The sequence below is a fragment of the Vidua macroura genome, chromosome 10 (assembly GCF_024509145.1).
Source record: "Vidua macroura isolate BioBank_ID:100142 chromosome 10, ASM2450914v1, whole genome shotgun sequence".
Classification (NCBI taxonomy): domain Eukaryota; kingdom Metazoa; phylum Chordata; class Aves; order Passeriformes; family Viduidae; genus Vidua; species Vidua macroura.
Window position 1 is genome coordinate 15850903 of NC_071580.1, and position 18509 is coordinate 15869411.

An 18509-nucleotide genomic window follows, 5' to 3' on the forward strand; every position below is an offset into this window, starting at 1 on the left:
ATTTCACAGCTGGTTCCTCTGCCAGAATCATTTTGGCAAGCATGGAAATCCATGTGAGACAAGCATTGCATCCAAATGCTAATGGACGATTAGCTCTGTCTTCCAGAAACTTTTTTTTTTTAATTCTGAGTCACTATCAGGCTATTTCAAATACCTCATATAAGACATATTTCAGATCAAGATCCTCTTTTACCATTTAAATATAAAAGGTTAGATTTTACTGTGCATGGAGGATAGAGCTACATCTCTTATACCATTCCCAGTCTCCTATCTACTAAAAATGTGCACTCTGCATATTAGTGATAACTGTTAATGACCCCAAAAAGAAGTGATGAGAACCAATAGCAGTGAAAACTAGTCACCAGAATTTGTTCAGTGGAGGAACAGAAATTGTAATCTAAAAACAAATACCCGCAACAGAAAAGCAACAGCTGGTAATTTTCAGTTTGCTTATTTCTTATTATATTGCAGATCTTCACAAAAATGTGTCAGTCCTTAAAGCATATATACACTATATATACACTATATATACACTTCTTCAGTAGATACTTATCTGTATGTACTTATCAGGAAAAGGAAACACTTTTCTGAAGTTACCTGATTGCATTCTTTCATACCAAGACAGCACACGAATTTAATAGCAAGGCATGAAACAAAATCCTGCCTGCTTCCCAAACTACTCCAAGGTGGAGTAATAGGAGGCAAAATAATAGTAATGATTAAAAAAAATGTGGGAGAACACTTTGAAGGAACATTCTGAAGAATATTACCTGAAACCCACACATTTCACCTAGTAGTTTGTTAATGGTTGAGATCTCTCTTCCCTAGAAATTACAGGAAAGTGTCTTTTCCATTACATGCTTTATAATGGCAGTGTCACACGCCTCACTGCTCTGCATGAAGGCATTTTAAAGCCTCCTATAAAACCAGAAGGAAGATGAATGAAGATGGCACGTTAAGCATTATGAAACCATGTGCAAAAGAAAGCCACATGCACATTCCTGCTTCAGATAATCCTCATTTCCTCTTCATTAGTGTCTGTGTGTGACTGCACAGTTATATATGTAATAGCTGAGAAATCTGTGAGTGTGCCTGAGTGGGTGCAGGAACCGTGTGCCCCCAGGCAGGGTGTGTGATTGCTCTGCTGCAGCTGATTGCTCTGAGCTCCTCCGGGGTGAAATGAGCAGTTGTTCATCACAGATAAACACAGAGGCCCCATGACAGTGTGAGAACTTGAAGAACATTCCATGGTGGATGTTCTTCTGCACAGCTTTGTGCACCTTAGCTTTTGTGAACCTTAGCTTCCACTGTGGGTTGTACCTAACTGCAGCTGAGTGTTTTGCCACTGGTGTTCTCCAAAGAGCTTCTGTCAGGACCTTGTGTAGACAAAGGGTGTGTCCATGTGCCCTGTGAACTGAAAGATGCACTGCAGCTGTCCATACAACATCTGTAAGTTCAAGAACAAACAGAAATCACCACACATTTCAGTGTCAATGAAATGACCACAAACACCACTCCTTATAGTACTGCAGGAATCTAGCACAGGCTGAGATTTCCAGCTCTTTTTCCAAAAAGATCCAATCCCCAAGTAGATGCCAAGATTCCTCATCTCTTTGGTCTTCTGCAAAGAGACTGGGAACTACAGAAGCCAAGCCTTTAATCATCACTGTAGTTCTCCTTTCTGTAGTATGAGTCTAGACCTGCAGATTTAGGATGACCATGAAGAAGGCAGATGTTTTCCTGGTAGAAGCTTGTCTAGGAAAAGAAGTTCAGACCAGAATACCTTTCTGATTCCCAGCTTTACTATTTCAGATACAAGAATTTGAAAGCTAGAAAATTCTTGTTTTATTCCAGGGGTTTGCTCTAAACCCCTCAGAAGTGTTACTCAGGTATTTTTTCCTCCAACTGTGTATGCAACTAAGTATGTAGAACAAACAATTAATTTTTTTTTAATTGCAGAGCTTAAAAATGGTAATGATAAAGCTGATAATCCAGCTGACTCATGGACAGATCTTTATTTCTGTCAGCTGCTGTGTAATTTAGTAGAAAAACATCTATGATTACAGCAGCTCTATGGTCTGCTTCTGGGAATGCAGAGCTTGTGAGAATGGATGAGTGCAGAAGTACAGGTACTTCTGCCTGACACACAGGGATTAGGGATGAATTCAAAAATTCTGATGTTATGGCTACCTCCTCCAGATTGCACCAGATGTTTAATTGAGATATTCCATGCTCTTTTTAACTGACAATATGTAAATGTGGGTAGTCATATTTTTTAAGTAATTTTTCTAGGTATATGGGAAGAATTAGTATCAAACCCACCATAATTAATTTTCCCAGTTAAAATCACTTTATTTACTGTGAGAATTTAAAGAATTCCCCCCTTTGCTTCTTGAACAGTATATTTGAGTAAGCTGAGTCCTTCCAGAGCCACACATCCACCTTACAACCTTTTAGGTTTTTTTAGTTCCCTCAAAGTGCTTGAAGAGCTCTGTGAGAGGAAATTATTTAGCTTTACTATTTCATACTGGATTCAGGAACTCAGTAAAACCGACCTCAACAAAGGAACAACCTAAATCTGTCCAAAAATACATGTCATTAGGCAAAACATTCTCCCCAAGCAGCTGTGGGTTTGTGTGAATAAAAATAATTTGACAAACTAGTTGAATTATATTTAAATTAGTTTGATTAAATTTTTTTAAAGAATCAACACCGAGGATTACAGCCTCAGTAAAAATGCATGATTAGAGTTTCTGGTTGCCTGTTTACCAACAGAAATAATTTCAGGCTCAAGTGAAATAGTCACTTACTGGATGATATCTGTCTAATTTGACAATGGGCCTGATGTTCCAGAGCCAGAGTTCCTACAGGTTTCATGAATACAGATGAAACTGAGAAATTGTAAGGGTGTGAACTCAAACCTTCCTTATACAACAGAGAAACCAGACAGAGCTACACTTTAATAAAGTCTACTGAGAGGAAAGTGGCAGAGCCTACATGTCAACATGCTGAAAAGTTAACCTTAAGATACTAATACATAGATAAGCAGACTTTTCTAATCTCAGCAGTCAGACAGCCAACTGTTTTCCAGACTGATTCATAAGCACAAGAACCTGTACCATTCCTTCTTTTTCAAGTAATCTTGCTGCCTCAGAGCTCTGCCAATTTATAACCTGTCTAACAGCTGGGGCAGAGCTGCCCTGCAATTTGTAGAGCATGCATGAGCAGACAGATGCACGTCTACTGCAGCAGAAAAGTTTGGTTAAAAATGACAGAAACCATCACTGTCACCAACCTGTATCCATCACAAAGCTGTAATTTCTGTTGCTTGTAACAGTGGTCAGCAAGCAGTAGCTGGATATTTTGTATGCTGAATGTAAATTCTCTTAATGGAAGGGTGAAACAATCCTTTTCAAGAGGACAGAACACGATGGTCTTGGTTTAAAAATGTAATTTTATGAGGCAGGAAGCAAGAAGAAGGACTGGGGCCAGGATGGGCCTGGTGAAGAAAAGGAAGAGCTGAGGAAATTATCCAGATCAGTTAGATTTTACAGTCCTAATTTCTTACAGTGTATAATGATGTGTATTTATCAAACAACTGAGCTCAATCAAAAGCTATCATCAGACCTGCGTGCTTCCTTCCTTAATTCTCACCCCATCCTCTGAAAAGCAGAGAACTTACAGAATGATCTGCTTTTAGTAAAGAATTTTTTAATCAGGGGAGACACAGAGCCTGTTTTTCATCTAGAGACAGCAGTTTCTGATCTACTGGATACAGTCCTGAAATCCCTTCACAGAAAGCTTTGAGTAGAGATTTATCAGGAAGAGTTTCCTAAGGTGTGACAACCATGGAGCCACTGGTTTTCCCTGCTGCCCTGCAAAGTGCCACCTCCCCATTCCTTCTTCCCCCAGTGTAGTCCAGAACAAAAGGCACCTAAGCCTGGGAGACTGCGAAACACAGCAGACCTACCCCACTGTGTGAAAAACAGAGCAAAAATGAGATACATGCTCTAACTATTATGCATACTAACATTTTACTTAAAAAGATGGGGGGGAACATATTGTGTATTATAATGAAGTGATAAGCATAATTAGAGTAGTGGGGGCAAGTAAGGAAGAACTAGCTCGGTTTAGAAACTCAAAACCAAACAGACTGTTCCAGACACTGGTGTTTTAGCTGCTGATCTGACAGCCTGTAACTAGCTGTGAAATGCACAATTGACTCTATCCGCTGATAGCTGCGTTTACACCTTGGTAATACCTGCTCATCCTGACACCCCAGAGACCGGGGGCAGGCAGAACTTGAGTCCGATCAATCTCACAGTCATGCTATGGAGTATTTTCACTTGACATCTTTGTTTAGCAAAATCATTTGCATTTTTTAATTAGGCTTAGCCACATTGACTTCCTCATCTTTCTCAAGTACTGAAAAATCCTGTAGAGCACCACAGAACAGTTTGCTGTGCACAGATAAGCAGAATGGATTTAAGTACTTATAATGCTTTAATCTTGTTTTGTGCTTCTACGTGTCATACAAATGTCTTTGAGAAAAATAATTGATTTTTATAGTAGTTTAGAGCAATGCTGTACCAAATAAAAGTATTTAGGTGTGTTCAAGAAAACATTAAGCAAGTACTTAACTGTCCCAGAAATCTGATCATTCATTTAGAAATGTACCATCAATGTTCTCTTTTCTGTAAATTAAACATCATCATAATTTCCTTTGCTTCAGTTGCTTATAGGATTAAAGAATTCATCTGTTTGGCTTTGTAGACTGCAGGCAGTTGTATTTCTTGGCTTACCAAAACTAGCCTGGGCAGTGACTGCCAAGACAATCAGAGTTTGGGGCTAGAGGGACTCAGTCTTTCACCTTGGTTTCATTGTTAAATAGCTTGGTTTTAGAAACCATTAAATATTTTATATTTGGTGCATTTGGGACAGTGTTCTTAGCCAGTGATGGTTTCAGTCATTTTAAACAAAACCTTTTGGGACTGAACTCTGTTTCAGCTGAGTTATTTAGCAGAGTCTGGCCTATAATTAACCGCAACAGTTAAAACTTGATTGCATCATTGCATTTTGGCAATTTAAAGTTTCAACCATTTCTATGAAATCTTTTCCCTGGAAGTTTCTAAAATTCAAAGGTACTGTTTTGTGAACTTCTGTCTTTTTCTTTCTGGAGCAGCCTGGTCACTGATGCATTGTTGCAGACTGTGCTTGTATTTCAGTAACAGGCCCACCCTACTGACCAGGAGGTCGGAGGAGGCAGGAAAAGGATAAAGGTGCAGGACTGGCTCCTGAGTAACTCACAAACTGATTTCAGGTTATTCTGCTCAAGAACAAATTCTCCTTTAAAATACCATCTCCTACGACAGTCTGATGGAACCATAATTCTTCCATACCAACAATTTTCAAATACAGGAAATGGAAAAAGTCAAGATTAACTTAAACAAAGCTAAATGATTATATCAATTATGGTTTATTGGTTTATATTTATCATTTTTTATTTGGACTGGCCTTGAAATCAGATCTGTTAACTGTCACAGTTATATTATCTAGTCCTCTGAGATTCTGTTTAACATGTAAGTGAATACAGAAAGAAAGAAATTAAATAAGCATAATAAGACCTATCCAAAAAAATTAAGAAGATTAATGCAGGCATATAAGGTTTTACAGAAATGTACATTAACTCTTTAATCTTGCACAAGCAGTAATCCTTTCTATTCATCCTGCAGTAAAAACTCCTTTTGGTGCCAGTCTATAAATAAAAGTGGTGACAGAAAAAAAAAAATTAACTTTGTAATGGTAATGAGAGACAAGCAAAGGGTAGAAGTATCAGGCTGGCTGTTGCTCCTGGACTTGATAGGTGCAAAGTCATTTCTGTGAAGGAAGTTTTACACCCAGCATGTCCATATTCATTGGAGCAGTCACAGAGTGGTTGATAACAAGATTCCCATCAAATGCAGTGAATTTGCCCAAGAGGCCAAATGTCTGAAGATGCAATGGAGGGAGACTTCTATTTTCCAAAGCCTGAGTCACAGGGAAAACCTGACAGCAGCTTTTCAGCACATGAATCAGAACTATATTGTAGCATTTATACTGAGAGTTGGAGCCATAGAGGCCTCGAGTATCAGTTATGAAAGTTTTCTTTTAGTAAATAATTGTAGTGAAGTGACCAAAGCCGCAAGCTTCCAAAAAAAGTTTGCAATCAGCCTCCTTTCACACAAGTCCTACCAGGCCTAGATGATAAAAAAATTCTTAGGATCTTCAAAACTATTTTTCTGTTTCCTTGTTAGCTAATGGATGATCTTATGTGACATTTTAGAATATTTATTTCGAAACCATCATTTCACAGCTATTTGGTTTTTTATCTTTCTAAAAAAGAGTACTTGAAACTCTATTGGGATTACAAGATTTAAGAAATTGCAATTTTAAAGAACAGAGAGGTCAATGATTAGGGGACCTTACAGACAGTTCACTAGATATATCTACACACACATTTATATCTGTATATCACAAGAAATCCAAGAGGTTTTATTTAGCCATCATATTAGCATAAATAAGACAAGTGAAAATAAATGCAGAGTTCTATTTGGGAGCTTTGCAGATCAGCATTTTGCTAACCATCAAAACAAATGCTCCTGTCACACAAACTGGCTGCATGGATACAATCTGCTGGAAAAGGCATTTTATGCCATCCTAATAAAAGTCAAAAATATATGAGTGGTTCTGGTCATTTTCAAAGAGACAAAGCTCACAGGAAGTTTCTGTACAAAATCTGGCACGTTGCCACTCCTTTGATATTTTCTGTGGGTTACAGTTTACTTTGGCTCACAAGTACAGGGTAAAACAATATTTTTTCCCCAGGCTTTCACTGACTTCAGCTCCTGAGGGAGCCCATCATGCAGCTGTAAGTTCTCTGAAATAGTCACCATTCCAATGAGCAATGCCTTGGAGCAGCTCTATTCTGTTATTGTGCTGTGGGGAAATTACAGTGATCTAATCTTTTTAAAGCCAGGAGACTCAGACTTAGGTCTAATAGAAGTTTAGAGCAACTGTATTGTTTTTCTACTTTGCAGAGATTAAATTAGGATGAGAATAGGTTTGGAATTCCAAATCTGCCATCCTATCACAGAGTTATTGCTAAGAGCAGAAATTATTGTGGTCAAAGATTCCATTAAATCCTTAAAACAACTGTCGCAGCAATGGCAGTTGATGGAAAATTCAATCACCCTCTTCACAAACTGTACCTTCACAATCCTACATTTAAAAAGGGATAAAGTGTTTAGAATAATAGTGTATAAGAAACAACACACATTCTGAGAATAAACAATACCTGCCCAAAATATGGAGGAGAAACAACATGGAAGTAAAATGCCAAGCCTTTAGTATTTCAAAGGATAATGCTAAATAATAATCAGAACATCACTGCACTGGTGTAAGATGCATGTCACTCACCAGCAGCAAGGCAAGATGTAAAGAAGCACAGCAGGGTGCATGTTAATTTAAAAGTGACACTGGGACAGCTGCATACCTGGACACCCAAACCAGGACAGAGAGGACACAGCTGGCTGTCCTGACATACAGCTGACTTCTGCTCCTGCCACTGCACTGGTAACATTTAAAGGGAGCAAAATCGCTGCTGAGGGCATGGGGGAAGCTCTAACTGCAAGGGGCAGCACAGTCTGATCCTGCCTGTCCTGCTGTGGAGCTGCAGTTGCTGCTGGAGTTCTCTGCCTGAGGACTGCATTCCTACCATCACTTTAACTGGTTTTTTACACAAAACTACCTTCACTCCTGGACTCAGCAGTTGCTCACCTTCTCATATCCCACAGTTGTATCCTGCACATCCTCAGGTTTAGGCATTTACACTGTTCTTTAACTTGGCACCCAGGAACTGCCTGCTCAGAACCACTTTCTCCAGAGATCTCTCCTGGGGCTGCTTATCTTTTTCACTTCTGTTTGTAGGAAATTAGACATGAGTTTTATGGCCAGATAAAAGAGCAGTCCCAAACCAGTTGTTCCCTCTAAGTGTCTCGCAGGGTGTCTGAATTGGCACCTGGCATAAGTTGACTCAGTGATGTGTCAGAAGAGGATGGGAAAAGCAGAACAGCACAGACCTGAGAGATAAAAACTCTATAAGCTCATTTTCAAGACAGCTTGTACATCCTGCAATACCAACCAGGACAGCACAGAACATGGAAAGTTCTACCCAGTTCTGGTGCAAATCCAAACATCTTCACAGACATTTAGCCTCTGCTGAGGTGTATGGCACCAAAACCAGGCTGCTGGTGACACCTAGGCCCAAGCTGGGGATCAGATGGATGGGGGCAGTGGTGGCATGACAGGGACAAAACAGTTTGTGTCACCTGCATGTAGTCCTGCTACCACTTTGATAGTCTGCTTAACTGTGTTGTCCTAATCCAGCTATTGATGGATTAGAAACTAAGAAACTGTGCTTAGGAGTGTCCTTTAAGTCATAGGCTCAAATGTTAGAAAATGGCAGATACACAGTGCTAGGAATCTCCATAATTTTCCCCCTTTTTGCAGGCTTCCTGTTCACTGAATCAGGCAGCAGTTCTGCATTGCATAAATGTGGGCATATGAGGTAAAATTCAGGTTGCACAAGCCATCTGTAGAGAGTTCTCATTTTTGAGTCTTGTCTCTTCAGTTTAACTTCCTTTCTTTTAGAATAGACACTGAAATTTTTGGGAGAGTGGTATAATGTAGATTTTTTTGATTTTATGGGGGGGGGGAAGGCCCACCTCCTGCAGCACTTCAAGCAGGTGTTGATCATAGTCCTTCACAGCACAGAACACAGGACTGTGGCTCACTTTGATAACCAGGTTAACTATATCCTGAGGCCATTTGTCAGTGAGGAAAATATACTGTGTTTACATTACACCCTTAAATACTTTATTAAAAAGAATTTCTTAATATATAGTTCTTTTAAGAAGTGAGGTATGTATATAATTTCTACACCAACTCAAGAGCAGATTTCAGGACTCCACTGATCTATAGAATTTACCCTATGCATCTCTAACTAGTCATAGAAATTACCATGCAAAATATAGAAGAAAAAGAAAACAAAAAAGGTTTCTCTATTTGCTTATTATATGATCATGGAAAGTAAAGAGCTCAGCAATTTAGTGATGGTAACCTGGCTGGAACTATCCTAGTTGAAATGCTTGGAGGTTTTCATAAGAGGAAGGTTGGGGGTCAGACCCAAATCTGTGCTATTGATGTACAAGAATCTGCATAGTGCAAGAGTTGCTATTCACAGTGTGCCTGTGCCTTAAATGGTTTAGGGACATGTAGCACCCTGCTTTGTTCTACATTTCAGTGCAGTGGTACACGTTCACCAAAAGAACAGCACTCCTCTCTTGAGCAAATGGGATTTCTATACTTGGAAAAACTACTGAACCGAAAGCAGATTCTGGCACCTACCCAGGAAGTTGTGGGTGACTATCTCACTGTGTAAAGCCTGAATTTGGGTGGTGGGTTGTTTCCTTTTTGTATTATGCAACACCATTTAAGTTTTGTTGTTTTCTCCCTCCAAAATAAGTATTTCCTAAGGCAGGAAAAAAGGCAATATCTTAAAGTTTCTATATGGTTTCCAGACAGAAAACCAGTGTAAGTGGAAAGCAAACACACTTTGGAACTGAAAAGGTGTTTGTGAGAAGTCAAGGATGTGAAGAAGTAGAGGAGTGGCTGGGAAAGGACTGGCATTTAAAGATACCGTGATGAGGAGAAGGTTACAGCTGAACTGAGCTGCAACTGATACAAAGAAAAAAAATCAGAATTAAATTGAGGTCAGCAAATCCTGACCTGACCTTGGCTTTTCCTTCTTAATTTATGCAGTGTTTCCATCCAAAATATTATTAATTGTTCTCTAGTGTTGTTTTGCCTTATTTCGATGGAGGTGTCCCTGATAATTACTAGAAGTTAATGAAGCAATACAAGCTAATGAGAGCTTAAAACTTGTATTATGTAAGCAGAAAACAGGGAGAGATTTTTCATAGTAGATCATTTTCTCTTTGAGCACCACCAGTGAAGTATCTCCAACAAAAATATCTTCCCAGTGAACTTCCTAGAAGGAAGCAGTAGTGCAGAGCAGGCCAGGATGGAACTGTAGAGGTAATTTATGGTCACAATACCTCTCCATCTCATCCTGCCTCCTGTTCACAGCAAAGGGAAAAAATAAATGAGTTCATCAGTGTCTTTCACCACTGTGAAACTGTTTTTATTTAAAAATTGCCTGTAATTAAAACTGCAAAATCCACAGAACAGGAAATGCTAAAAGACTACATTGGCAGTGTCATAAATCAATGTCAATGGAATTTGACAAGTGCATGTGGGAACTGGATCCAGTACTGCTGCAGGTTTTATAGTGCAAGTCCATTCAGTTCTGAAAATCAATTTAAAAATAAAAAAAGAAATAAGGATTATGTGACTTAAAATGCTAGCTATTCCTGCTTGTACTGAGGTTTGTTCTGTTGAGGCATTAGTGAGTTATGTGCCAAGCATGCCTGAACCAGAGATGATTGTTTTGGCTGCTTGGAGAGGGCCTGGCTTTAGGATGGCAGTCAGTGTCACTGGTAGCAGTGCCACTGTTCATCACAGCAAAGTCCTGAGCCATCATTCCATGGAGGCAGCAAAGGGCAAACCAAGGTTTATCAGAGAATCAGGTGTTTGGCTGAAGACACAACTGCTCCTGTGCAGCTTTTTCACAGCACTCCTCAGTAACAGCCCTGCCTTCAGCATGGGTGACCCTGCTGGGGAGGACTTGAAACCAGCCCCACACCTTGCCACACTCCTGCCCTGGTGCCAAGTTGATGGTTCCCCAAGCAAGCACACCTCCATGCAGCTGCAGACTCAGAACTCATATCTCATACTGTTGTGGGCAAGCTCACGTGCAAACCAAGAGTGTAATTTTCTAATGCTTTTTGTGTTGATATGTGAAATGCCTACATGTGAAAACCCAGGAGAAAGTAAGAGAAATGTTTGTCTAATCAACTGTAGCATGTTTAGGACATTACATAACCACCATACTATGTTGCTAGAGGATATTTTTACTATTTTGTAGCTTAGACATTTTTATAACTATTTCTTAAAGGTTCAGCAGCTGACAGTGGCATAGCCTGATTGTTGTCATTATTAGACACAGAAATATTTCTGCTAAAATTTTAAAAGGGCTGGAAAATATGTTTGTAAGTTCATGTAAAGATGACATTAAACTATTAAAAGGGCAAAAAGCTTTCTTCTTCACTGGGTGCTTTTTGGTTTATAATGGGAGCACTGGCTGGATCTTTCCATCTGCTGTGCTGGCTGTTACTGCAGATGGTCATAATCTGTACATATGGCATGTGCATATATAAACTGAAATCAGGGTTGTCTTGGTGTAAAAGCAGCCACACAACAGGAGCTTGGGTGCCTAACACAACAGTGTTGGTGAAGGGGATAATTTAGAGCATTCTCATTTTCTATGGGATATTTACATGGAATTAGGGAAAGTATTTCCTCTTCACTGAAAAAGAAGCAAAAAAAAAAAAAAAAATCACTCAGATCTTTTATGTTAAATTTTGGATCTGCAATTTATTTGGAGTCAGGTGTTGGCTTCAGCTGCGCCCTGAATTTGTGTTAGGTTTTGGGTTAAATGAGGACAACACCCAACTTTCATAAACTTCACAGTCAGCCTAGTTTTGGAGTCCCTGCTTCTAACTCAGAGCTGGAGGAGGGATTTTCTTATTAGAAAATGGCCTTCCAATAAGCATATAATAAAATAAAAGTCTTCAGAAATTAAATGGTCTTTAGATCTGAAGTTTCTGTTTAAGTTAATCTCACTACCATTAAATAGTCGCTGAAACTCATAATAATCAAAGCAGTGGCAAAAGCCCTTGTCATCAAAAGTAGAACTTTCTGGTGAAGCACTCACCAGGCAGTTAAGCTCTTCTGCACCTGTGGTGCCCAGTTAGGAGTGCTGAAAACTTCCTGTTGAATATTGCCTCATGAACCAAGTTTAAAAAATTAGTTTCATAAAGTGTTAAATTTCTCATAGACATTCTGGAAAGTTAGGAAAAATACTCCAATATTTATGTGGTGTGCAGAAAACTCTAAAAGCAACTCACAATTGCACTTACTTATAAAACATTTAGCAACAAGTGCCTGAAAAGAAATAATTGGAAAAGCAAGACATGAAGAATTTATCAGATATATGATCAAATGTATTTTTAACATTTTCTCTACCTTTACTGATATCCTCTGTATTACAGTTTATTTGCAACATTTGCTCATTCATCAGACACACTAATTGTCAGCACTGATAAAGTCATGACTCTTATTCCTTCTTTTCCTCCTTTCTTAACATCTATTCCGCTGTTCTCTTTACTAACCTTTCTACCTTTCTTGTACTAGGAAAAGGCTTCACAGATTCAGCTACAAGGCTAGAAAATGAAAATATAGTGACTTTAAAAGGGTTTCTGCCTCTCTAATACAACTTTATAAAGTGCTTTTTCTTTTTTTCTCTCTCATTACAGGTTTGTTTTGTGAATTTAGATGCCAACAGAGATGATTGCAGTGATGAGCAAGTGAAACAGGTATCTGCTTAGGTCTCAAAAACATGCACAATGGATCTATTCAGGCTCACCAGGACTCTCCAGTAAAAATAGAGATTAAAACTCTATGGACTAATCAAAGCCAATCCTAGATTTTTAAGCGTTACAGAGAGCAATGCATAAGGAATCAGAAATTGTCTCAACACTGGACTATATTACATAGCATTTCCTATTCCCATCCCAGAAATTTGTAATGGATTGTTGCAGTTCGAATTCACAGCAGTTATATGAGTAGATTTCTTGCTTTTATCAGAGAAGTGAACATGGACGTGTCATACATCCATTTTCTTTAAATTTGACATAATACTACATAAAAAGAGTTTCTGGTGTCCTGCTCTGCCACCAGCTTCTGATTTCTTTCTCTGTCCTACTGCCAAAAAGCCCCTGAAAATCTTCCATGAATCTAGGTCTTGTTCAGCTGAGCTGTCTTACTCAGTCAAACTCCACATAGGTAGGAGGAGGGGTCTAGATAAACTCCACATAGGTTGAGGAGGGGTCTAGATAAAACAGAACTAAAGGTGTGTTTGATCTGTTTAACTGGAAGTTACAAGGGTAGGAAAAAAGAAATTTTTAAAAAGCAGTAAAAACCCTGGTTATTTTATAAGCACTGAAACAAGCTACATCATGATATGATATTTAAGACATATACCATTCCAGAAAAAAACCCATTAAATCTGCAGAAGTGACATTTAAAAAAAAAAGGGCCTGGTGTCACTTTTGTGCTTGCATCTTCCTTTATCAGTTCCTTTTATCATGCTGGCTCGGTGCCCATGTTTGACACACCAATAGAGAAGCAATATGTAGTGAGTGAACACAGGTAGGAACTCCTGACAGTACCCAGGGAGTTCCTTGGTTAAACCATTACAGTTCGTTTGCTGGAAACACTTCTAGATCATAGAACAACCAGTACTGGCACCTTGATGCCTCCTGCAAGTCATTTGTTAGCAGGAACAGTTTTTCTATGCTGTGTTCTGCATCCTGGATCTGTGAAGATTCTGTTGTCAAAAATAAATATGGCATCTTGCAGCAAAATGATTTTTCTATGGAATCAGCAGGTTAACTGTGCAGAGCAGCTTGAGAGGTTTTACTTTACTGAAGCCACAAAAGCACTGATTGTTTTCTAAAATGTGGTGGTTTTATTGTTGTTTATGGTGTTTGTTGAGGAACAAAAGCTATAAGAGGAAACACCAAAAGTTTCTCCCTCAATCTTAGAACTAGACATCTGTTCTCAGTTTTCAGTGTAGGTAATAAAAATTCCCTGCTAGCACAGGTGCTGTGCATTCTTTTCCAAGAGGAAACTCCTTCATCCCCATTTCTGTGTATAATAAGCAGGTTTTGTAAATTAGCATTGAGTGGCATGGACTTTTATGCAAGACACTGGTGTGGTGAAAGCATTTCTTAAAATCATTTTGAAGATGTTAGCGCAGCTATTTTTCATATTAAATATATAACTATTTACTAGCAGGTACTTGATTTACTAATAGGTACTGTTAGGATTTTGTGTTACTGATTGAACCTTGGAAAGGGTTAAATTGGGGGGTTTTGTGTAAAATAATTATGCTTCCAGACTCCTTTTTTTTTATTCCTGAAGGTAAAAAAGTGAAGTAAAAGATATATAAAATGCTGTAACTTCCTACCTAAGAAATATGATTAAATGTGGCAATTTAGGCAGTAGAAAAATAGAAATACTTCAGGAAGTGTTTGTCATAACAGAAAGGTTATAATTTTAAAGAAAAAGTTAATAATGAGAACTTTTTAATGCTACAGTGAAACATCAAACTGAATAGAAGCACTGAACTTAGTTATATCGCATAAAAATACTTAGTCTCATCTGAAGATCAGTCCCCTGAAAAGTGAACAGTTTCCCAATATTGATTTAGCTTTTCTAAGCCATAAAGCTTTATTATATCTAATTCAATCCAAAGAGAAATAACAGTACTGCAAGCTTAATATTTTGAAGATGAAAAGGAAAAAAATTTAAGTATTGTTGCCTTGGTTAGTATCTAAAGCAGATGGCTGGGTGCCCAAATCTGCACTCCCTGAAGGGCTTTTCCACATGTTCTGCACTAACACCTGGGCCATGGTGGTGCAGAAAATGGAGGTGGTGTTTCCTCTGCTCCTGCTCTAAGGGGTCAGCCTTGGTTCTCTGTTCACAGAACAAGGACACCAAGATCCTTTGCAGAGAGAACTGCACTCTCAGAGTAGGTATTGCCTTTTTGTTCTGGCCTTCATACACAAAGGAGCACAAATGTCCCCTGCATGTGCTGGGGGCAATACAGATCTCCTGTATAGCATCACTGATGCTGTGACTGTTACTGCTTTTGCCTCTAACAAATACATAGCATACAGGGAGTGACTGTATCATTACAAATGGAAGGTCACGAAGATACACAGTGTAAAAGAAAAGAAAGGCTTATTTCATATATCTCCAATAGTTTTGCTGTTCCATGTTTAGCATTGCACCAATTTGGTTGGCAATTTCCAGGTAACTTCCACTGGTTTCTTGCTAGTCATATGCCTGGAGGAAAACGGGAAGATTTGCCCTGTTCTCATTACCATACCTACTGAAGCCTTTGTGTTTCAGCCCATGAGAGAGACACTGTTTTCACAGTCTAAGGAACTCACATGTAACAGGAAGTATTTAAATGCACCAATCCAATCAAGCTGTTCAACATGTGACAGTGTGAGGGATGGCAGATTGTCCTGCTGGACACTTGAGCAAAAGTTTATACTGTCATCCATGTCTTGCCTGGTGTCTCAAAAGAAAGAATATGCATTTTAATGCTACCAGTTCTATTCTTAATATACTTGAAGTAATACTTTGAAGTGAGCTTTCTAAAAGAATGCCTATAAGTGATATTTCATTTTAATGAGTATAACTGTGCAACTCAGACTTTATTACCTGAGAGCAAAATCTCTGTTTCATACTACAGAAGTTGATCAGCGTCTCACCCAATCTCCCCAAACTGATCAGTTCGATGAACGTGCAGCCACCGAAGGAAAATGAAATAGTCCTGCTGAGTGGATTGCCGTCAGGAAACCTTCAGGCCGACTATGAGGTTCCCCAGGTAGGAGTCAAACTCAGCTTTAAGATCACATCACGCCTGTGAAGGATGGAATTTGGAAAATAGGAAAAAGGCAAAGACCTGAGATGAATTTGAGATGAGTGGAAGTTTGCAAACATACAAACAAGAGCCTCTGTCAGACAGGTTTAAGTGTGTGGTGCACGACAGGGCACACACCATCTACACAAAGATAGCTAAGAGATGCTGCTATTCCCCCTGGATCCTGCAGATCTGGGATGCAGCTGGTAATGCTTTAAGCCACATTGGCACTTGATCCTTCAGAGGAGTCAGGCACTGGTGGCAGAGATGATGACTGATTCGTAAGCCCCAGTTTCAAGAGTAGCAGAAGGGCAGCAGAGAGGGAAATAGGTAACACTTCTGTGCATAGAGGTGAGCCAAGGCACTGGCCTTTCCAGTGGTCTTGCCACTTTCCACTTACATTCCCAATCCATCTTCACCTCTCAACTTCATTAAACTGCAGAGTTACCCTGGGGTACAAAACTGTATCAAGCAATTTAAAACATGAACAGGTATTGCCATGTTTGTCAGCTGCAGATAAGAAAAGAAGGAAACTTTCTTTCACTGAAATTACCTTGTGTACAAAAGCCTTCCTGAAGCAGACCCTGTGACAGCTGTATTGCAAAGATCACTGAATTTTACAGTTTACCAATAATCTGATCATTAAAGAGAGCAATTACCTGGTTCTTGAGCTTTCCTGCCACTCATGACTAATGGCTGAGTTTAGAAATGTTTAAAAAAAACAAGCACAAGGCTGTGGTGGGAGAGATGGAGCTCCAAACCCCACATCCCAAGATGTTGCAATACACACAGGGGTGGGGTACCAAACACAAGGTAACTGAAATGCCCAAGTCACCCCTGTCTCCACAAGCCTACAGACACTGAGACTGGCAGCCCTCTCATAGAGAACAGACTCAAGAGACAAACAGGAACTAAATAAATTTCTGTCGAGTAAAGCTTTGCATTGAGACTGGGTGAGATTTATTGGCCAAATATGCCACAGTCATCCTATTGTTTGGCTTTCAGTGAAATTCATTTGTAAGGTGACTAGTAGAGCTTTGTAAAATGATTTTTATGCCACTCCTCCTCAAGCTATTTTCACAAGTACAACCCCCAAAAATGTGGATTGGGGAAAAAGTAGGGAATGTCTGAGCTAAGACTGCATCTGTTTTTGATAACATTTTCATAACATTTTTCACAATACAGTGCATGCTTAAGTGCTGATTCAATTTCATAGCAGCTATCTAATTTATCTTTTCTGTTTTAACACACTAATTTATCTGATTTTCTTTTCAGACACATTTTTTAGGTGGAAAGGAAGAGCAAGCTAATAAACATGTTAATCTACCATAACACTCATCCCACTCTCTTTATTAGTAGATGATTGGTTTGCATTCACAGTCAAAGAAAAAAGGTCCAGGATGGGGTCACCTTCCTATGTTAGATACTGTGCAAATGCCCAGGGGGTCCAGGGCATCTTTTGCACAGCCTAAAACTTCTTCCTCAATCCAGTCCAAAGCTGGTGCCACCCAAGCTGGCTCTTTCCTGGGAGCCCGAGTTCAAAGCACAACATCACAAGTTGCAAAAGCTTGGCTTTGGTTCAGGATACATCCATACAAAAAGCATGGTCCCATGCAGAGACATCGACTCAGCTCTGTTGTATAAATGTCCAACTGGTTTAATATCAGTAAAATGAGGATAACAAGAGTTCCTTCCTCTCAATTCCTGTCCAACATTCAACTTAATTGTACAGCTTCTCTAGAGAAGGCAGTTTTATATAAAGGCTGAGCACATTGTGCGCTGAATCCCCATTTCCAGTGGGAGTTTGTATTGGCCTGAAATAATGGGGCTTTGGACAAAGAGGGAGAGCAGCAAAGAAACAAAATAAAACACTATTTAAAAATGGTCTGTTGGAACATCTAAAGGTGACCTGCTTTTCACATTCTTATCAGCCAATATTTACAGGGCTGTCTTCAAACAAGCATTGCAACAGAAATGACCCTGAAAAAGAATTCATGCCCACAAACAATTCCCTTCAGAGAGGTAATACCAGGTAGTGTGAGGCCATTAATAACAGCATGTCAGATGACTAACATCAAATAATTCTCTGTCATTAAAACAACAAGTTGATTGAAAACAAACAATCCCCTGTGATACAGCTGGGTTCTCTTCTCAAACACTTGTATAACAAAAGCTGTCAGTCCAAGAATTCTTATTTTGGCATACATGTAACTGCACACTGTTACTAACATTGAAATGACAAAACGTATTGCATCTTTACAACAGAACATTCCTGAGATATTTATAGAGGGAGAAGCTTAAAATAAGTGTTATTTTTTAATTGAATAACTGAGATTCTTTTCCCCTGTAGTGTCCTTGGCTGGCAGATGTCTGCTTGGTTCAGTGTGCGAGGGGGGACAGGAGGAACAGCGCAAGCTGCATTATTTTTGAAATAAACAAGTTTCTGATTGGACTTGAGCTCGTTCAGGAGAGGCAGCTGCAGATAGAAACTCGTGTCCTAAAGCCTGAGGATGACACAAACTGCTCCGTGTCCTCAATAGAAGAAGATTTCCTCACGGCCTCCGAGCACCTCGAGGATGACAACGAGGCTGATGAATATAAAGCTGGTAAAAGCAGGGGAACTGAGCATAATTATGCTGTTGTTCATACTGCAAAACAGCTGTAGCAATGCTCACAGAAATTGCACTTGATGTTAATTCATGCATATGTAATTTAGAAAATGGACAGCCATTCATATTTTTTAAGTTTTCTTCAAAGACAAGGTACATGGCTGTGCAGTACTTTTACAGAACAG

The 18509-nt window shown here is 39.2% G+C and overlaps 1 protein-coding gene across 2 annotated transcripts in view; it reads left to right on the plus strand.

Moving 5' to 3' along the window:
- The window catches only part of SPHKAP (SPHK1 interactor, AKAP domain containing), a 65001-nt gene that overhangs the window by 31652 nt on the left and 14840 nt on the right, over positions 1-18509 (plus strand). For both annotated transcript variants that reach the window (XM_053986712.1, XM_053986713.1), the window contains exons 4-6: positions 12534-12593; positions 15545-15679; positions 18066-18321. In XM_053986712.1, the coding sequence (XP_053842687.1) occupies positions 12534-12593; positions 15545-15679; positions 18066-18321 (451 nt within the window). The remainder of the gene's footprint in view (positions 1-12533; positions 12594-15544; positions 15680-18065; positions 18322-18509) is intronic.